This window comes from Marmota monax, unplaced genomic scaffold (assembly GCF_021218885.2).
Source record: "Marmota monax isolate L192 unplaced genomic scaffold, Marmota_monax_Labrador192_F-V1.1 WCK01_AAM20220418_F8-fsc00054, whole genome shotgun sequence".
In the NCBI taxonomy this organism is placed as follows: Eukaryota; Metazoa; Chordata; class Mammalia; order Rodentia; family Sciuridae; genus Marmota; species Marmota monax.
In genome coordinates, this window is record NW_026692145.1 from 10,192,107 (window position 1) to 10,215,176 (window position 23,070).

Consider the following 23,070-nt stretch of genomic DNA (forward strand, 5'->3'; position numbering starts at 1 on the left):
TTATCAAATTATAATATTACTACTTGTTTTTAAATTTCTTTTCCATTTGAATTTAATTTTTGGAGGAAAACACTTTTAAATTTCTTTAATATCCATGCCAAATAGTATACTGCCTACTAACAAATAAATGTCTCTGTCAAATAAATACTAAGAACTGAAGTTTAACTAAACCAATGGCTGAGTGTGAAAGGAGAAAAACTGAAAGCATATGACCTTTACAACACAGACAAATATTTGACTACCCTGGCCTTCTCAATTGTGTGAGTACAAAGCTCAGCATTGCCAAAAATAGGCTATAAGCCATGTCTAGAATTATATGTTTATTTAGACTGTGACATACAGTGATGTGTCAGTTTATGTATGGAGAGCAATGTGTTGATGTTTTATTTTCCTTCAAGTGAAACTTCAAATTAAAACAAACCCAGAAAGAATCTACCAAATACTTGCTTTTCTACGACCTCACATTCAAGAAAGGCATCTGGTATGCAATTAGGGTGTGAAGAATAACTTAACACTAAGCAAATTTGATTTGATTATTGTCCAAATTCTTTACTGCCCCAGACTTCTATAAAGCATTTTCTAACATTGTTTCAAGCATCTAGAGATCACATAACACTCTCAAATAACAAAAACCTGTGTTATACAAGGACATAATAAAAAGTCACTTAAATATTTGTTTCTCCTCAAATTATATGAATGCTGAACTTAACAATGAATGAGGGAAGGGAGTAAATATTACTGCATCTATGATATGCTCAGATACTATACCAGTACCTTTGCTCAATTTTAATTAACCCTCCTATTTCCACGAGGTGGCTACAAATTAGAAACAGGTTAGAAACAGGGCTAGGGAGAAGCAGAGATCTAATTTGAAAGCCTGTACTCTGCAACGCTGTCTACAATATCGCAAGAACAATAATGTGCTAGACCATATACCCATGTTTCATACTTTACCTATTTTGTCCCATTCTCCCATATGTATAACACCTATGAAAACATAAATAGAGCAACAAATATACCATTTTTTTTTTTTTTGGTACTGGGTATTGAACCCAGGGGCTCTCTACCACTGAGCCTCATCCCGAGCCTTTTGAATATTTTGAGACAGGGTCTTACTCAATTGTAAAAGCTGGCCTCAAACTTTGTGATGCTCCTGCCTCAGTCTCCAAAGTCACTGGGATTACAGGAATGCACTACTTATGGTAACTTTGAAATAATCATTATATCTGCAAAATTGAAAACTTGATGTAATGAGTTGAGGATAAAATGTATCATAGTGCAAGACAGCACAACATTGCTACTTAAATTTGATATATAGTAGAAAACAGACTTAAAAAGATGGCAATAAAATTACCTGCACTATTATTATCATCATCCTGTTCAATGAAGACATGATCCAAAATAAAGCTCAGCAACTCAGATTGCAATGAAGAATCAGGGGTGTAAACTAATGGCTCTAACATATCACGCCCTCCTGACATAATCTGATGGCTGAAGATCATCAAAATATCACACAGAATAGTGAAGGCCTATTAAAAGAAAGGAAATCATGTTATAATTTAAGGTTTTTTAATCAGTAGTCACAATATCTTATATATTTAAAGCCAAAATAAAATTTAACTTTATTTGAAACTCTTAAAGAAAAGCATTGCTTAGTATTTTCCTAAGATATTGAAATTGTGAAGTTTAATTTCTGTAACGACTACTAATTCTTGCATAATACTTTACTATCTTAAAAAGTAATTTCACAAATGTTATCTTTACAAAAATTTTAGTAATATTAAATGGCTTATACGAGCTGCCAATATGCAGAGTCAGGACTTAACCTAAGGTTTTCTGATTCCAATCGCCTATACTCTGTACTATACTAAGATGCTTAAGGATATTCATTTTCAACTATGAAATATACATAACTTGGTATCAATTTATGTTTTATGGGAAAAAATAACATATTAAGGAAATGAGTACTAGAATAAAGATAAAAATGGCTATGATAAATTAAAGCACTCATTGTTCACATGCAAAGGGGATTAACTACAAAGTATATAAGGAGGTATTACACATCAGATAATTCTAAGAGTATCATTTAATAAACAAAGGAACTTAATAAAAACTCTGCCAAATGAAATCAAACACAGGTAAAATTACTCAAAATGTAACTGCAAAAAATTATATATTGGGAAAGGGAAAACAGAACTTCTGGGTCACAATGTCAACTAGCAAATGCATTTTAAATTAAGACTACAGACGGAAAGACAAATTATAATACGGGGCACAAAGCAGATATTAATATTTTGCTTTATTGAAATTAACCACATTTAATTTTTCTTTAAGCTTTTACCCCTTCATTCAGTATCTTGTCATCTTACTACTACAGTAGTAATTTACACATGGTAGGATATTTCAGTTAATAAAGCATTTTGTTTAAAAATATTAATAGTTCTTAAGAAACATTTATGAAACATTTATCTAATAAAATATTTTAAAAAGCATGTTCCTTCAGGGCATGCTTATAATCCCAGCAGCTTGGGAGGCTGAGGCAGGAGGATCGTGAGCTCAAAGCCAGCCTCAGCAAAAGTGAGGCACTAAGCAACTCAGTGAGACCCTGTCTCTAAATAAAATACAAAATAAGGCTGGAGATGTGCCTCAGTGGTCCAGTGCCCCTGAGTTAATTTCCTAGTACCCAAAAGAAGAAAAAAGAAAAAAAGCACGTTCTCAAGGAAGTTTTATCGTATTAGGGAATTAAAAATAAACATGATTTTAGACCTAAGATCAAACCAGGTCTATTTCCAGAGTTGAGAAGGCTGGAGGTAATGAAACCATGAAGGCACAGGGTGAGAAGGAAATACTGGAAAGAAAGGTATTGCAATTAAAAATTTTTATTTTAGGGCTGGGGATGTGGATCAGTGGCAGTACGCTTGCCTAGCATGTGTGAGGCACTGGGTTCGATTCTTAGCTCTACATATATATAAATGAATAAAATAAAAGTTCATCAACATCTAAAAAAAATATATATATATATTTAAATTTTTTTTTTATTTCAGACAATGACCACACTGATGTCAGGATGGGCATAAAAATGTCAACATCTGATATTCTCAGGGTTGACAAAACCTAATGGACTTTTCCTCTATGAGGCAAACTTGTTAAACTTGTTGTTTTCAAGAATTATTTCTATAATTTCATACACCTATAATTTATATAAATGAGTGTTTACCATGTGCCATAAAGAAACATCATAAAGCAACTGCCATATGAAGGTAATCTATAATGCAATTATAAACTCCATGTAAACATTAGTAACTCAATTTTATTAGTTGCAAGCTCAAAATTAATCTGCTTTTTAAAGGCATGATATACTCAAGAAGACTCTAGACAGTTCTACTTTGGTTAATCTTAGTATTACTTAAGTTTTTTACATTATTTCAGATTGTATAAAGGTCGTTTAAGAAAGATCTATAGCAAATACTAACCTGTTCCTTAACAGTAGTATTTACGTTGGTTAGGTAATGCTGACATATCTGACAAAATACCCTCATCTGTTTCTTTAAACGCAGTAAGTCCTCCTTGAAAAAATTTAACACAAACATTTTGAAACATTGTGTAAACAATTCATGTATTTTGTTAAACTATTTAAAATCACACAAAATATTACCACATGCATTAACTCTACATGAGAACTGATGAAAATTTCTACTTTATAGCTTTAATAGAAAGGAAAAGGAAAAAAATGTATCATTTTTCTTAGAAATCTCACCAAATTCCAACCTTAAAAGTATGAATAATATTAATGGATAATATCCTAAGTGGTCTGGGTCCTTTAGAATGGGAAATTTACATAATTACATATGGTTACCTTTAATAAAGCCACCATCTCAGGATACTTAAAAAGATTAAAAATATAAGCTCCATGTTCACTTTATTAATTGAAGAGTGGCCAACACATGAACGGAAGAAAATAGTTTTTAAAAAGGGATGGCATTGTGAGCTGGGGTTGTGGCTCAGTGGTAGAGCACTCGTCTAGCACATGTGAGGGACTGGGTTCAATCATCGGCACCACATAAAAATAAATAAAATAAAGGCATTTTGTCCAATTACAACTAAAAAAAAATTTAAGGGATGTATATTGTGTGAATATATAATAACAAATCCTATCAGTATGTATAACTATAATGCATCAATACAAAATGAGGAAAAAAATCTTTAAAAAGGGATGGCATTTTCCATTTTTTAAAAAAACTCAAAGGGGGTAAAAATCAGTTCTGTGGTATTATCATAAATTTTAAGATGTCTTCAATATTTCTAAACATTTGGCAGTTTATTTAAAATATTATATTATTTAAAATATAAAATTATTCTATATAGATAGACTGCATTAACTTATTTCAGTTACAACCTTTAGTCCATCATCTGATACTGTGTGCCAAATCACAGTACTTACTTGGTTTATATAATAGAAGTTAAAATAGGTTTAACTTGGAGATCACACTTGGTGAAAACTCCACCAATCTTCATCATAAATAATTTTCTACTCACCCTTTTCCTCTACTCAAAGGAACTGTCTCTTTTCCATTTTAATTTTTAACTTTTACTATATGTAAAAGAAATCAAATATATACTAATATGATTACTACCCACTATAAGTTTGATATCTAACTAAATAGACTTTTCCCAGGTATTTGACCCAAAGTATACTATTTTACCAATAATACTATATTTGCTTTTCAAGAATGAAAATCCACTCGTGATATAATAACATCTTAAATACATGAAGAAACTAAGCATTTCACATTATTGTGTGGATTTAAGCAAAAAAAGAAAATTATCAATATCAAGAGGATTCCTTTTTAAAGGAAATATCTATTAACAACTAAATATATAACTCCCAGAAACTGCTTAATGTTTATAGAAATGAGCCCAAATAATATGTAAGGCAACATTGTCGACTATGAGTACAATATTTAAGGTTTAGCTTACAAATGGAAAATGTGGCCCTGGTTAGTAGTTCAATTACTAGACACACCATCGATTGCCTATGGGTAAAGTTTTAAAAGCTTTATGACCTAATAGCTGATACATTATCCTCAATCATAAAATAATTTTTCATGAATTTGGAATATCACTAGTGATATCTTTTACATGAATAAGGTGATAACAAAATAAAACAAAAGCATAAGACAATCCAGGGCAGCTGGCTTATCATCTTTAATTTACATAATCCAATAGCCTTACCTGTTCGACTCAAAGGTTCTTGGTCATTACTTAAAAAATATTATCTTTCTACATATACTCATCGATAATGAGAATTCATAAATATTGCTACCATCACATGTGAACATTTATTTTAATTAAAAATCATACCTTGAAACAAACAATATTTAATAATCTCTCGTTAGGTATACATCAAATTAGAAACAAGACGGCTTTTTAAAGGTAAACATTCATACATAGCAGAAAAGAAATAAACAAGATTTCATTGAGATAACTAGCCTTATTAAAGGAGTAAGTTTGCTGAAAATTAAGTATCATTCAGGAATGATACTTAATCTAATAAAAACACTGTTGAACCACCACAAACCTTTGTAGAGCTACTTTCCGTAATCTTAGCAAGCTGCCAGAGGATTACATAGTGTGTACACTGAAGTGCATGAATAACAATCTGTAAAAAAAAAAGAAACAACAAAATACAGGTAAAACTTAAAAGTCATAAGCCTTCATTCTCAAAGTGAAGTATGTATATTGTAAATAAATAAGAACCTGCTCAGGCATATCTCCATTTTCAATTCCGGTTTTCAAGAGTTTGTAATTACAAGCAAACAAATCCCACTTTGAAAGATCATGGGCACTGCAAAAAAAGACAGAATTAAATTATATTAAAAAACAAAGACTAATCACAACTGTTTTGGAATTGTTATCTAATGCTAAAAAAGTAAATACAGAAAATATTTTAACATGCTCCTACAACAAAAAATAAAGGTATACTTTTTTAAGAAGTGTTAGATAATTTTTCAGTCATACCCCATTGCAAACATGACTTTCTTCTGCAAAGCAGTCTAGCAAATAATTTGAAATTTTACTTACAAAACATGCAAGTTGATTTTGCTACAGTTTAAATAAATAATAAACTTAAAGATTCAACTTACTTATGAAAAGCAGTAATCCTCTTCAATGTTGACAATACCTGATATGCATCATCTTCATCAGGCTCTTCCCCCTATGAATGAATTATATATTAAGAAGCATCAAAGTGAAAAAATAAATCCTATATTATCAAAGTAGTGATACCACCTTAAAAAAAATAACAAGGGGCTGGGGTTTTGGCTCAATAGTAGACTACTTGCCCAGCATGTGTGAGGCATTGGCTTTGATTCTCAGCACCACATATAAATAATTGAATAAAATAAAGGTCCACTAACATCGAATAAAAATTTAAAAATAACAATAAAAATAAAAACCACAAATTACCCTCATCATTTAATACCTAGATCTGGGCAAATATAAGGCTATAATGGAAGGGGTACTGTGTCAACACAAGGTTGTTATCACTGGAACACTATGATCATTAGAGCAGAAAAAGGAATGACATTCTTCTTCCATTTTATCATTGAGTAATGTTGACATAAAACTATGAAGATATCTACTACTTCGCAGTAGTAAATATACTCAACCAACAAATAAAAATACAGAAGATGATAAGCAAGAGATCATAAAGGACAACACTTAATAAGTAAAACCTAGGTAAACTAAACATGGTGTTTGAGAAAGCTACATCAGACCAATCACAAATAAATGGGGGACAACCCTCTGAATGTATATACTATATATGCTAGTTATTTCTAGATACCAACATTTGTCAATACACTTTCCAAGACAGGGTAACCAAAGTTTTGGAAAGTTTTATGAGCCTTACTACATGAAACATAAAATTATTTAAACACTACTGAATCTACTATATTCAATTTCAGGTCTCTCAAAAACATATGGACCTGTTTTTAAACTTCAGTTTTTCGACAAGTTGCAAAAAAACTATTGTTTGGTTTTAAATTAACTTGTCTTAATCACAATTATATCAAGTCCAGAGTACAGCCAATGAAATTCTGAACTAAGAAAGTGATTATTATACATTAACATACTTGCACATTCTCCAACTAGCAAAATGTAATAAGCCTACAATGTTAAACATACATACATACATACACACAACACACACACACACACACACACACACATAAATCTAAATAGTTTGATTAAATAAGAATACAGTAAATTACCAAAAAACAAAACAAAAACCCTGGATATTACAAAGTCCATATGATTTTTCCGGCATTAATCACAACTAGTCTTATTAAAGTGAAATGGAAAAGGCTAAAGGCATTAACAATTAGGACTTTCTACTTTATTTAAGTAAATTAAATAAATACAAATGTGAATATATATTTCAAGAAAAAAACAACAATAAATTACAAGTGTACTTGAGTGTCAGTGCACTAAATACCTCTTTGGAAACAACAGAAAAACACAGGAAACTCCAAAAGTAAGAGTTGTTACAGCAGTGATTAATTAAAGCCCTACAATATCAAAGACCATATAGGTCTCTCTCACCATCACCACCAAAACACTAAGAAATCCCCTGCTATTTCAACTACCTGGTCTTAGTCTATTTTTCTGTTTCATAAACACCTAGCTGCCTAATAGCCTTTTATTCAACTAAAATCAGGTAACCAAACAGATTACTGATTTAAAACAAAAGGAAAAGATGCAAGTTTGTCTTCCACTTTCTCCAAGTCACAGATTTTTATCACTTTCTTATTTTGGTGGAAGGGTAATAGTAGCCTGATGAGGCACAAAATTAAAACGCCTGAACATCTTTTCAACATACTGCTACACTACCACCAGGAAGAATATTTGGGTGAGTAATTAGGTTGCAGGAGAGAAAGAGCCCAACTGACAAAATACTTATAGGATGTACCTCTTGCAGAAAATCTTCAAGAAGCCGGTTAAATTTATCTGCCAATTCATCTATCAGTTGACTTCTTGAAATATCTACTCTGTTGAAGATTGTGAACTCTTCATTACAGAGTGCATGGTAAGTTTTAGAACATGCTTCCAAAACATCTGTATCTGTGTGCTTCTCTACAATATTTCTTATCTGGCGCAATAAGGCATCCAAATGCTGCAAAAAAAAAAAAAAAATTTGTTTTCATTAAAATTAAGATATAAGTCTGGAAGCATAACTTAGCAGTAGAGCACATGCCCAATGTGTGCAATGCCTACTAAGGTATATACAATAGGCATAAAGTGACTATACAACTATACCACAATAGGGAAAGTATTCAAATATAGTAACATTACAACATAGGACATACATTTTAAGGTGTTTTTCTAGTCATGATAAGTAAATACACTAATATGTTCATACTTACTTTCTCAAATTTGATGGGAATAATAGTACCTATCTCTTAGGACTTGGATGAGAATGTTACTACATATAAAGAGCTTCCTATAGTTCCTGGAACATATTAAAACTGCTTGATGAATATTAGCTCCTTTTGATATTATTATCCAATTACCCATGGCAAATCTCCATAAATGATCAGTGATAAAGCCATGTAATATATAAGAACGAAGATAAAGCTATGAACATGAAGCAAAGGGAAATCTCTTTAGCACCATTCTCGAAGTGTAATTAATTAGTCAGTCTAATATATAGAAGACATGTAAGACATAGGCTTGCTTTTGTACTATAAAAAAATATTCAAAAAATATAAACAAACAGCATGATTAAGATAACTAAAATTTTCTCTACAGGATTTTTTATACAGAGAAAACACGTTACCTTTTCTAATCGTCCAGTGGTATATATTTCCAAATCAAAGTACTGAGGCAGCTGCAACAAGTTAGTCACTTTTTCAGCATCTACAGAATACTTTGAAATAAAAAAAAAGATCAAGTTAAATACCTCAAAATAGTGCTAGGTGAATATTCTAATACTCTGAGACACTTTAAGAAATCGTGATTTCATAATAACACTATGATATTAATACAAACTTACTTTTGCTAATAACTGAGGAAGGGCCACTGCAAAAAGTTCAGTGATTTTTGTCCTATCATCCAACTGGGTCTTCTTTTCCTTTGCTGTCAACACCTAAAATAATACAAAGTCTTTTATAAATACTTTCTAAGCTCACTAACTGTTGAGCTCAAATTTTAATTAAAACATACAAAATAAGCAATAAAACTATATTTTAAATGATAGACATACAAGTGTCTGCTATAAAACTTTAACCCTAAAAGTGATACAAAAGAGAATAACTTACTCATTATATTTAAAAAAGGAAAAAAAAAACATGAAAATATTTTTAAAAAATAATTGAGTAGTCTTACAGGGAAAATCAATACCCCAGTAGACAAACCAACACTGTCTTTGGATGGAATAAAGATTAGTTAGCAAAAAGAGATCTACTATAGGAGCTTATATAATAATGAGACTGTACATCATTTCAGCTTTTTCTAGCTTTTGGGTCATGACACACAGGTAATGAATTCAAAATAGTAAGCTGATACAAGTATTTTACAAATAAAAGTAATTTTTATAAAACAGAGTGCTAGGGGTCTAGCACTATGAAAAGTATTTGCCTAGCATGAAGAAGGCCTTGGTTCAATCCCTGACACCAAAATAATAATGATAGCAACAACAATAAATAAATTGATTAAAATAATAAATATATAAATACATAGAATATTTCAGTATAATTTCAAGAAATTTTGTTTTTGTTATACACAAATACACATGTTTGGGCTGGGGATATAGCTCAGTTGGTAGAGTGCTCACCTCACATGTACAAGGCCCTGGGTTCAATCCCTAGCAACCACACACACACACACACACACACACACACACAAAGACAAACAGACATTTATGTGTACTATTTTACGATGTAGAAATGTATTTTTGTGCCTCATGGTTAAAAAAGTTTGAAAGCCCGCAGAATTATTGGTATAAATTGCAAATACACTTTGCATTAATGCATTAAAATTTTATCTCAAGAAATAGGAATTTCTTGTTTTTAATTAATAATTATCTCCATTTCACTTGTAGTTTTCTATAAATAAACTAAAACATACAAATGCACCTTTTAAAATGGTACAGTACATTCAGTTGTGAAAACATGACTGTCAATCACGGTATCTCAGGTACTAACTAATTATCCTTTTTTAAAATATTTTTTTAGTTGTAGGCATAGACAATATCTATCGAATCCTGTACCTCACACGTACCAGGCAAGCACTCTACCACTGAGCCCCAGCATAGAAACTAAGTTTCTTACATAAAAAATTTGAACTTGTAAAATTGCTAATGGTTTAAAATGTAGTTTGGAGACAGACAGACAGACACACACACACACACACACACACACACACGTAACGTCATGTGAAAAATAAAAGGTAAGAATCATGAATTTTTGTTCCATGGACAAAATAGGAATTTTTTAAAAGATACTGAAAAGAGATATGCAGTTTTGAATATTGAAAATACATTAGCATACCCTTTTTCCTGTCCCTCTTCCTACAGGAGGATGACATTCAGCTGCTTGTCTAATAGTACAAAGCATTATTTCAATCAGAGCACTCTCCTGTCTATCAGTTAGAGCTAAAGAAAAAGAAAAAGAATAAGAGGTTAACCTACTTATTCCTATATGCCACTTGTAACTTACATAACAGTTTCTTCTGCCTATGAACAAAATCTGACCTGATATACAAAAGAAAATACACTTACTTATCACAGAAAAGATTTGGGAAGTTAAACCTTCCCAAATCCCTCAACACGTGAAATCTATCTGAGCAAACAAAACATGAACTCAGACACAAAAAATTATATTGACATCAACTACATCTTGCAACACAGCTTAATATTCACATATATGAAAATAAAATTATGCACAAGGTAGGCTATTCTATCGATTATTCTAACACTAACAAACTAAAAGAAATGGAATGAGTAAGATCTATTTTCAATACTGTCTAGACAACAAAAATACCATAATTAAATATCCTTACCTTCCTCTCCACTAAGTGGCTCCTCTAGCAACAAGCTATTCATACATTCCCAGTCTTTCAGCAGCTCAGTAGCACAGTCCCACATGCTATCCACAAGGTATGCTGCATGCTCATGTAACTAAAATTAAAAAAGAGCAACATGTTCTTAGACAAATAGCATACTAGCCTTAACTCCAAAAAACAGAAGCTTTGTGGCACCATACACAAACTCTCAAATAGCAATCTATTTTTTTGAGGTCAAAATAAAGAACAGAGAAGAATCTGCCTTAGCGTGCTATGTATAAATTAACCCTGTTAGGTAACATCATTAAATATTTTTACAACAAACATTAAAAAGAAAATTATTTTATAAAAAGAGAATGTGCACTGGGAAGTGTAGCTCAGTGGTACAAGGTCTTGCCTAACATGCATGAAGCCTTGGGTTCAATACTCAGCACTGGAAAAAAAAACACTATACTTATTGCCTATTTTGACCAATTAATATTACATCTGTTAACTCCTCTCAATTCTTAAATATACTATGATTTTTCACTAAATGGGAGTGATAATAGTTAATCAAAACAAAGTGTGTTTCACTTTTCAATTCAATTTATTAATTTTTTTTTGCATTTATTGATTGGTTTATTTTTTTCATCTACAACTAAATTTTATTATTTTTTATTTTTTTATTATTAGTTGTTCAAAACATTACATAGTTCTTGACATATTTCATACATTTGATTCAAGTGGGTTATGAACTCCCATTTTTACCCCGTATACAGATTGCAGAATCACATCGATTATACATCCACGTTTTTACATATTGCCATACTAGTGTCTGTTGTACTCTGTTGCCTTTCCTATCCTCTACTATCCCCCCTCCCCTCCCCTCCCCTCCCATCTTCTCTCTCTACCCCATCTACTGTAATTCATTTCTCTCCCTTGTTTTTTTTTCCCTTTCCCCTCACTTCCTCTTATATGTAATTTTGTATAACAATGAGGGTCTCCTTCCATTTTCATGCAATTTCCCTTCTCTCTCCCTTTCCCTCCCACCTCTCATCCCTGTTTAATGTTAATCTTCTTCTCATGCTCTTCCTCCCTGCTCTGTTCTTAGTTGCTCTGCTTATATCAAAGAAGACATTTGGCATTTGTTTTTTAGTGATTGGCTAGCTTCACTTAGCATAATCTGCTCTAATGCCATCCATTTCCCTGCAAATGCCATGATTTTGAAATTTTTTAGTGCAGAGTAATACTCCATTGTGTATACATGCCACATTTTTTATCCATTCATCTATTGAAGGGCATCTAGGTTGGTTCCACAGTCTAGCTATTGTGAATTGTGCTGCTATGAACATCAATGTAGCAGTATCCCTATAGTACTGCTCTTTTAAGGTCTTTAGGGAATAGTCCGATAATCATTATAATTCTCTTCCTTCTGTGGAGCACAAAAGACCCTACGGCTTTCCAACTCATTTGAGGGACAGAGCATAATTGTGATACCAAAATATATCAAGATTATAAATTTTCAAAAATTATAGACCACTATCTTTCAGGAACATATTGGTAATATTCTCAAACACGGCCAAACTGAAAACAGCAATATATAAAAAGAATCATGAACAAGCAGTTTTTACTATGAGAATGCAAGGTTGGTTCAACACTGAAAAACATCATTCAATATAACAACATAGTAAAACAATCATCTCAAAGGATGCAAAAAAAGCACTTTACGGAATCCAATATCCATTCATGCTAGAAGCTCTCAGCAACAGAAGGGATAAAAGGAAACACCCTCAAATTCATAATAAATATCTGCATAATACCTATAAAATACAACATAATTATGTTTCAATAGTGGATGTCTTCCCAATAAAAGCAGAAACAATTCAAAGATTTCTATCCTTACCACATTTCCTTAATATACTATTAGAGGTCTTAGCCAATTCATTAAGGCAAAAAAAAGATAAATGGAAAAGATGTTGGAAAGGAAGCAGCAAAATTATCTTTGCATGTGATCTGACTATATGTTGTAGAAAATCCAAAAAAATCTACTTTAACATTACTAAAGTATGTATATTTAGCAAAGTTGTCAATATTCAAATACCAACTATATGCAGAAACAACTAGAAAATTAAAAGGCCATAAAACTACATAATTCATTACATGAACACCAAAAATTAATTTTGAGTCCTCTCAAAAACATTTATCAGGTAGATTTTCAACTTAAGACAGACTGATGTAAACCCAAATCTATAATATTATTAATATCAAGTATTAACATGCGAGAACTTACAATGTGCTAGGACTGTGCTTTATATGGATTATCTCAATGTTAACTGAGAGATTATTACCTACCTTTTTATTAGGAAACTGAAGCTCAGAAAGACTAAATAACCAAATGAATGTTACACAAATAGCAAGCAGAGGTGGTTAACCGATAATCACAACTTTTTTACTCAAAAATTTATGTTCCCAGAATTACATATAAATCCTATTATTTGAACATCTTACTAAAAAAAAAACAAACTATTTTTCTAAAAGTCTGTGTAAGCCAGGCATGGTGGTGCACACCTGTAATCCCAGCAACTCAGGAGACTGAGACAGGAGGATCAAAAGTTCAAGGCCAGGGGCTGGGGTGGTCGCTCAGTGGTGGAGCACCTGCCTAGCATGTGCAAGGCACTGGGTTCCAGTCTCAGCACTGCATATAAATAAATAAAATAAAGATCCATTGACAACTAAAAAAAAAAAAAAAAATCAAGGGGACGTAGCTTAGTGGTAAAGTATGCCTGGATTAAATCCACAGTATAAAAGGTTATAGTAAAAATTAATTATTACATGGAATATTTAGTAAGTATATAAGTTTAGCCAGGCACGGTAGTGCACACCATAATCCCAGCAGCTTGGGAGGCTGAGACAGGAGAAACACTAGTTCAAAGCCAGCCTCAGCAACTTAGTGAGGCACTAAGCAACTCAGTGAGACCCTGTCACTAAATAAAATACAAAATACGTCTGGGGATGTGGCTCAGTGGTTGAGTACCCCTGAGTTCAATTCCCAGTACCAGAAAAAATGTATATAATTTTAATGCCTTCTGAAAAATTCTCTGAACATAAATATGTTCAAATATGAACATGGATAATATAAACTTACCTCACTTTCCAGAAAGAAAAATACCAATGTCTTAACAAGATTGGCATTTGGGCCTTGTCTTCCTCTTCTTTTCATCATTCCATCCTCCTCTGGATCTCTACGACTGAAGAGCCTACAAACAACAACAATGATAAAATACTCATTTCAAAACAAAAAAAACAGGGGTTGGGGTATAGCTCAGTGGTAGACTGTTTGCCTAGCATTTGTGAGGCACTGAGTTTGATCCTCAGCACTGCATAAAAATAAATAAATAAAATGAAGGCATTATGTCCGTCTACAACTAATACAAAACAACAACAAAACACATTTGCTATTCAAAAATATTAACTGGATTCCAGCCTGGGGCTATAGCTCAGCAGCAGAGCACTTGCCTAGCATGTGTGCATGTGTGAGGCACTGGGTTCGATCCTCAGCACCACATAAAAATAAACAAATAAAACAAAGGCATTCTGTCCATTTACAACTACAAAAAATATTTTTAAAAAATATTAACTGGATTCCATTATAGAGCATCTAACAAAGCAATTTTGGGGAGCTGGGTAGGCACGATATTGTCCAACATAAAAAACTCAAGCAAATAATCACTATAAACCTTTTTCATTCCACTCTTTTAAAACTAGCTTCTCAAGTTAATTATACTGTTATAAATTATTTGTTTTCAAAAACCTTATGGCGGACTAAGATTGAGGTTCAGTGATAGAGAGCTTGCCTCACATGCGTGGGGCACTGGGTTTGATATTCAGCACCACATAAATAAATAAAATAAGGGTATTGTATCCATCTACAACTAAAAAATTTTTTTAATGTTTTTAAAAAGTTATGAGCTGGGGTTGTGGTTCAGTGGTAGAGCACTTGTTTAGCATGTATGAGACACTAGGTTCATTCCCTAGCACCACATAAAAAACTAAATAAACAAAGTAAAGGCATTGTGTTCATCTACAACTAAAATATATATATATAAAAAAAAACTTATGGCACTTTGTCCAACTGTTTCCTTAGAGAAAAGGCAGCAGGTGGTGGGGTATGGGGAGAGGGAAGGGGAAGGAGAGGTACTGGGGTCTGAATTAGAATAAGATATGTTCCATTGCGTGTTTAACTGTATCAAAATCGATTCTACTGTCATATATAACTAAGAACCAATAATATTTCAAAAAAAAAAAAAAAGAAAGAAAAAAAGCACTGAACTGGGGGCAAAGTTAAGTGGTAGGCTCAAGGCTCTGGACCTAACACAGCATCACAAAAATATAATTAAAAAAAGGGAATACAATGACTAACCTAAAAATTTAGGCACAAAAATATATGATATAGCCAGGTGCAGTGGCACACACCTGTAATCCTAGCAGATCAGGAGGCTGAGGCTGAAAGATGGCAAGTTCAAAGCCAGCCTCAGCAACTTAGCAAGGCCCTAAGCAATTCAGTGAGATCCTGTCTCTAAATTAAATACAAAACGGGGATGGGGATGTGGCTCAATGGTGGAGTGCCCCTGAGTTCAATCCATGGTACACTCCACCCCCAAAGATATACATTTTTCTTTAAACCTGAATATATTATTTCCTTCTATTCTTTTTACGACATTATCCCAACTAAGTGGCCTTTTTCTATGGATATTGTGGCTGTTTCTCCTCTCAAACAACAAAATAGAACACTGGATAACAATTAAAGAAAATTGTACAGTGGATGTTTTGTAGTAACTATTCTTTCTAATAAATGCTGCACCCCAAATAGGCATTTTAATAAAAAAATCTTACAAAAAAATTAGTCTGTATAGTTCAAAATGTTCTCTTCAAAAGCCCCATTATATAACATTTGCTATGATCAGATATTCACACTACTATTTATACTACCTAATCTGAAATGATAAAGAACATCATTAAAGAGACCACAAGATTCTTGGGAGCCTTACCTCAAACTATATTTAGTAACTGAAGTACAAGATTTAAGATTTTCTCAAGCAAAGAAAAGTTAGGTTAATACTAAATACTGTTTGGAAGCTAAAGTAGGTGATAATATGAGTAAATAATTAGGAAGAAGCCAGTCTTTATTAATACAGTTAAGTAAAACTAAAGAATATCCATTAGGAGATCGGGGGAATATAAGTTCAGTGGTAGAGCATTTGTCTAACATGCTTGAGGCAGAGTTCAATCCCTCACATGGAAAAGTTTACCCACTAAAAGTTATGGGTACACTTCCCTTTAAAGATGTAACTTAAAGGAAATCAAAGCAAGGTGGTGCATGACTTTAATCTCAGTGACCTGGGAGGCTGAGACAGGAGGATCACAAGTTCAGGGTTAGCCTGGACAATTTAGTTAGACCTTTCTCAAAATTAAAAAAAAAAAAAAAGGACTGGGGTTGTAGCTCAGGGGTAAAGCATCCCTGGGATCAATCCTGAATAGAAGAAAGTAAGGAAAGAAGAAAGGAGGGAAAAGAGAAAAGGAGAGGGAAGAGGAAGGGAGAGAAAAAAAAAATCAAAGCAATTTTTAAAACATATTTTTAGTTGTAGATGGACACAATACCTTTATTTATTTTTATATGGTGCTGAGGATCAAACCTAGTACCTCACACATACTAGACAAGCACTCTACCACGAGCCACAACCCTAGACCTCAAACCAATTTAAAAAATATAAACATTTAAAAAAGAAATATTAAAGTTTCAATTTGATCTACATTAACTTCTAAATATATGTGTGTATATACATATATGTGTGTGTATGTATGTATATATATCACAACAAATTAATGTTACAAAAGCATAATTCAGAACATGAATTACATAAATGTAAGTTTACTTTTTGTAGAGAAATTCTCCAGCTGCTACTGCTACTGGCCGGTGAGCTGAATAAACCAGATGATAGACATTTTCACAGTCTTCTGCAGTAAGAACTTCTTCGCTACTCCTAAAAAACAATAAGTAGTAACACATTTCTTAGTAATATCACAATTCTAAGCATAATAACAATGCAAAAATCCATTCACTTGGAATTTACAAGTTTGTGTTAAATTTTTTTTTTAAAAAAATCAAACTTATATGATGCTCAGGCTGGCTTTGAACTACCAATCCTCTTGCCTCTCAGCCTCTTGAGGTGCTGGGATTACATGCATGCACCACTGTGCCTAGTCCAAAGAATTTTAATTCCAACTATAATGCAGGAAAAAAATCTCACTAAAATGTAGTGCTCGTTTTCCTGAACTTATTTTTAAAGAACAAAATAAGCTTAACAAAATATTCTTTGTAAATTTCAGTCATTTTAAAGGCCCATAAATCATAGTATCCCAAGGTAAAAATTGTTGGGGTCTTCCCTTTTGAGTACATTTGAGATCCTGGCTGCCGGCACTGCTTTCCCTCCTCAATATGCTTCTAGGCTAATATGAGGTAAACAACCTAGGTTTTTACCATTATATGTAAATTAAAAATCATAAGACTACCATCAGAGAAAGAAGTCTAAAAAATATAAGACAGTTGAAGAATATATTCCTTTCTATTCTTACTTTTTGGTTTTCCCCTATAGTAAAGGCTTAGAAGTCTGATTTCTAACAAACATTATTTCTTTTTGAGAAAAAAGAAAGTCAGCTGTTCAAATTCAAGGTTCAAAACAATTTGATTTTAATTCTTCTATGTATAATACTGAACTATTGTGAGAAAAACTACTTCTGTCTTACAATAAAAAGACATTGAATCAAACCAGTTAAAGTGTTTTAAATCTGCAGTAATCATTCACTTTAACTTTTTGAGAAGGTATGTTTGTTGCAAAATTCAGTTATTAGATATATACATGGCTGGAAAACAAAAATCAACAATAAGAAAAGATGTTTGTAACATGCTGCAGAGACATATAGAAAGAAGCTATAGAAATACATACAGTACAATCAGTTTGCTTATTCTAGGAGACTTTTAATAATTTTATAACAATTTTTTAACTTTTAAATCCAACTAAACATTAAAGAAAAATGCAATAGAGTCTGATGAGGTGGCATATGCCTATAATCCCAGCGGCTCAGGAGGCTGAGGCAGGAGAATCAAAGTCAGCTTCAGCAATGGTGAGCCGCTAAGCAACTCAGACCCTGTCTCTAAATAAAATACAAAATAGGGCTGGGGATGTAGTTCAGCACTTGAGTGTCCCTAAGTTCAATCGCCAGTACACCCCACCCCCCACAAAAAGCAATAGTCAGGACTGCTCCAAACACCCCCCACATAAGTGAAATCTTAAAAAAAAAAAAAAAAGTCAATATATCTACAACAGCTTCTTTGTAGTTTCTGCAATGAGACCCATTTCACATAAATAGGAATAAATGACCACTACCACAGGGCTGTTGTATTAAATGATACAATGCACTAAAAGTGCTTATATTAGCTGTTATCAAATATTATAATTTAATGCTTCCTCTATTAACAAACACCTCAATTGTTTTAGAAATTATACTATCAAAAAACAATGATGTATTAGAGAATGTGGCCATTTTAAGTTTTGAAAACATAACTCAAATTTTTCTTCAAGGTGTTTAAACTGGTTAATGCTCCCTTCAATGATGCGCTAGGGCCTATTTCTACAAAGCCTCAACAACATTTACCACCTTCCTCTAGCAAAAAGATTAAAAAAAAGTTCTCATTTAATGTACATATGTTTAAATGGTTGGATTAATTTTCACATATTTCTATTTGTATTTCCTTTTACTCAATGATCTGATCCATAACTTTTGACTTGTTTCTTCTTGGATTTCTGGGTTTGTGATTTGCAGAAATTGACACATTTGATGCTAATGCTTTGCCCACATGAACCTTGTATTATAAAATGGTCAAAATTGTAAGTTTTATATTCTAAAATATTTTTAAATGGAAAATATGCATGGTAATACTATAACATATTAACATATAATATGTTCAATTCAGACTGTTTACCAGTAGATAAAAACATCTTCTATTAAGATTCAGTAAATGCTGATACTCTGAAAATGTGACCAAAAGAAAAAGCATATGCAAATGCTTTGACATATTTTTTTCCAAGAGCATCAAAACTAGTTAAATAGGAAGCAAATTAAACTAGAGAATGGGAACTCTTGAATTCCTAGCTCAGTTAGAATTTCACAGGTCCTTTTTGCTTTGTTTTTTCAACTTTACATGAGGAAATTAAATTTCTAGCCAGGTGAAGTGCCACATGCCTTTAGTCCCAGCTACTTGGAAGGCTAAGACAGAAGAATCACTTGAGCCCTGGAGATTAAGACCAGCCTGGGCAACACAGTGAAACCCTTCCTCAAAAAACAGTTAATAAAACAAATTTCAAAGCTATAAAACCACACGATTTAACCTAATAAAATGTAGATCTAGATGCATTTGAAACAAGTACTCTAGTGTATTATTTCAATATCTGTACTTTAGTTATATATGGCAAACGCATACTTACTGTAAAACAAGAGTGAGTAATTTTATTGCTTGTACTGCAACATCATATTCTTTGTCAAGGGTCATAGACACAATTCTATCCTAAAAGCAAAAAAAGAAAAAAAAAATAAAATATTTTTAAAGGAGAAAGAAAAACACTTTCAAATTTTAAGTAATTTTTAAAATACTTAATACTGACCTTGAACCGACTGGTAAATAGCTCCAGTTTGGAATTAAGCTCTTTGTTATAATAAAGCCCTTGTAGAGCAGTAAGACATTTGAGCCTTACTTCACCTTGCTAAAAGAAACAAAGAGAAAATACATTCAAAGTCTAAATTTCCAACCCGAATATTAAGTACCTATGGTGTGTTCCACTTTACAGTTCAATAGCATTTCATCAGAAACTGATCTTAGATAATGTAAAAATAAAAATCAGTACATATGTTTAAGATTAAATAGTTAATGAGGATGGGATATTGTTTCTTACCATCACCATCTACAGACTAGTAATATTTCAGCACAAAAAAATAATTCAACATTGAAGATTAAATCAGTGGCCAGGATTCAAAAAACCTAGGGGGCTTTATGTAATAGAGACCAAGTTTTCATAGAGCATATGAAAGAATAAAATAGTGTGGTTTATAGGAATGTGGCCCAAGGTATACGTATGCAAATAACTCACAAACGAAATGTGCAGATAGCAATGCTTATATACAGATGAGCAGTCTATAGGGCACATCTTACCTTATCATGCATAGTCCAACCAACGTATTTTAAATAACTGTCATTAAGAAAAGCATCACTGTACATCTTCATCCAAATGCCAATCTCTTCAATGCATATAGCTCGGATTTCAGCTATTGCATCCCTATATGGAAGGAAAAATGATACATCATCAGTGCTGCTATACCATAAAACTTACGGCTTATTCAAGAGATGCCCAGTATTTAGAATCTACTAAATATACCACCATCTTAAGTATTAGAGGGGATTTAAAAAGCAGAACTAGTTGTCAGTCTAGTTGGCAAGGGAGAATTAGGAACACCTAAATATTTAAAATTAAAAACAACTACAAACAAAATTCCACCCTCACTTTTTACACAGTACCATATCCTAGTCTTCGCTCACACCTGTTTGGCTTAGTGTGTTCAGAAGATAGCAGGCACACTAGTCTAGATAGGCTGTAATTTCTCAGGTGAAAATTAATCACACATACATTGAGAACAAGCTCAATTTGGATTTAAATAACAGAATAAATTATTTTAGCCTGTGAATATTCTTTCTCTTTCTTTTTTTGAGATGGAGTTTCACTAAGTTTCCCAGGCTGGGTCTTGGCCTACTGGACTCAAATAATTGTCCTACCTCAAGATCACAAGCAGCTAAGACTAAAGGTGTATGTCACCATGCATGGCTCAGACTAAAAGATTTAAAATCTATCATGTAGGTACTGGAGAGAAACTGAAGGCAGAGAAATAACACAATAAAAGGATGTCTTAGGAAAAGTGCAAGAATCTCTTAAGCATGAGTGGGTAGAGGAAATAGACTAAGTAATGGTGACCACAAAAATAAAAGGCAAGTGTGAACATGGGGACATTGCAAGGCAAGCATTAAGCTCATTCACTAACTGCCAAGGTAAGGAAATGAATAACTTGAGTGCATTATGAGGAGAAATTGTGTAAGATCACCTATTTCATTCCTCTGCTAATTCAAAACAGAAAAAAAAAATCTTGTTTTAATCTACTCAAATTTTCCCACTGATATTCAAATGGAAGAGAACAGAGTCAGAAGTCAGCATGTGCAGTCTCTATTAACACAGTTCATCCAAAAGCAATTAAGCATTTTGTACCCTGACTCCTAATAATAGCAGTAGCTTCCACTTGCTAGGCAGCTGTAAGTCAAGCACATCATTATCCCATTATTAAAATGGGAAACATAGAGTTCACAGGCGTTAAATCATTTGCCCAGAATGACTCGGTGATGGAGCTTAGATTCCTACATTGATCTTACTATAATACTTTTTCCACTAATTCTTACTGCCTAAATCACAAAGTAGCCAATCTTAAAGAATAAAAAATAACATAGTGATACTTATCAAAAATAGTCTGGACTTACCGATATCTATGTACAAACACTCCTTTAAATATTGCATTCATCATATTTTCTATTTCATCTTGATTTTCCTGAAGCTAAAAAGAACACATTAGCTCTCTTCAGTTATAGAAGACAACCAAAAGTACATCTGAAAGTTGTTAGAACTACCAAGAAATGCAGGTTTCTCCAATATTTTGGTGATTTTATTGAATTTTTATTCTACTAAACAAATGAAACCACACACACACACACAAACACACATAAAAAACAAAGAAGAAGAAGAAGAAGGCTATAATAGGTAATTAAGGTCCCTTGATTCCGGAAACATCTGACTTTGACTTGTAATATTTGGCTGCTAGATAATTTTTTTTCTAATGCTCACAAATTTCCATTGTATAAAGAAGCTGATAAAGAACTGTTATGCAGTTACCTATTATTACCTATCATGTACAATGTAATGTATATGTCAGTATAAAATAATAACAATTTTTCATTCATCTTTAGAGTCTGAAAAAGAAGCATCATATTAACTAGCACCTGCTCAAAGAACAAAAGGTATTAGGTTAAAATAAGTAGGCTAAAATCTTAATCACTAATAAATTTTTGAGGAAAAAAATAACCTAAAATAATCAGAGAACATATCAAATTTTGACTATCTGATCTACTAACATACATTTTCAATTTGGTTTCACAGTTAAGACAGGATTGGCTAGGGGAAAAAAGAAAAGGACTAGTGGTGGTATACACCTGTAATTCCAGTAACTCAGGAGGCTGAGGCAGGAGGATCACAAGTTCAAGGCCAATCTCAGCAATGTAGTGAAATAAAATTTAAAAGAAAAGACCAGCCTACGGATGTGGCTCAATGGTAAAAAAGAAAAAGGCTAGGGATATGACGCAGTAGTAAAGAGCACCTGGGTTCAATCCCCAGTACCAAAAAAAAAAAAAAAAAAAATTACTTATGATTTAGCACAAGGCTAATAAAATGTTTTTTCTTATTCAAAGCTGAATTTGGTGGGCAATGTTAAAAGTATCCCATTGTACAAAAAATAGTGATTCAGTTCAGATGCTAATAAATAGCTTGTAAGTAATTTTCCAAAGTGATTCCACGTAATTGTGAAACCTCATATCACCCTGACACAATCTGAGGATGGTAGGAGAGAGACTATCACAGTAAACATGAACACTACACTAAGGCTTTCCAGACTGACCCAGATTACCTTATTTAAATCATAAAACAATACTAGTCCACACAGATTGAAAATAAACAACAAAGTATTGTTAGTATGAATATTCAACAAAACTTTAAGTTAGATGCATAAATAATTTGAAATGCTATTTAAAATTAAATCTTTCATGGGATTGGAGCAATATATCTCAACAGTTAAAGTACATGCTTATTAGCAGGCACAAGGCCCTGG

At 32.5% G+C, this 23,070-nt stretch overlaps 1 protein-coding gene across 8 annotated transcripts in view; it reads right to left on the reverse strand.

The window, feature by feature from the left end:
* Stag2 (STAG2 cohesin complex component) overlaps positions 1-23,070 on the reverse strand; it is a 134,998-nt gene that overhangs the window by 24,564 nt on the left and 87,364 nt on the right. For all 8 annotated transcript variants that reach the window (XM_046468662.2, XM_046468692.2, XM_046468668.1 and 5 more), the window contains 16 exons: positions 21,674-21,747; positions 20,306-20,429; positions 19,761-19,859; positions 19,584-19,663; positions 16,974-17,081; positions 14,186-14,297; positions 11,059-11,176; positions 10,548-10,651; positions 9,053-9,145; positions 8,837-8,926; positions 7,970-8,173; positions 6,144-6,214; positions 5,758-5,845; positions 5,579-5,659; positions 3,474-3,566; positions 1,355-1,529 (listed from right to left, as the gene is read on the reverse strand). In XM_046468662.2, the coding sequence (XP_046324618.1) occupies positions 1,355-1,529; positions 3,474-3,566; positions 5,579-5,659; positions 5,758-5,845; positions 6,144-6,214; positions 7,970-8,173; positions 8,837-8,926; positions 9,053-9,145; positions 10,548-10,651; positions 11,059-11,176; positions 14,186-14,297; positions 16,974-17,081; positions 19,584-19,663; positions 19,761-19,859; positions 20,306-20,429; positions 21,674-21,747 (1,714 nt within the window). The remainder of the gene's footprint in view (positions 1-1,354; positions 1,530-3,473; positions 3,567-5,578; positions 5,660-5,757; positions 5,846-6,143; positions 6,215-7,969; positions 8,174-8,836; positions 8,927-9,052; positions 9,146-10,547; positions 10,652-11,058; positions 11,177-14,185; positions 14,298-16,973; positions 17,082-19,583; positions 19,664-19,760; positions 19,860-20,305; positions 20,430-21,673; positions 21,748-23,070) is intronic.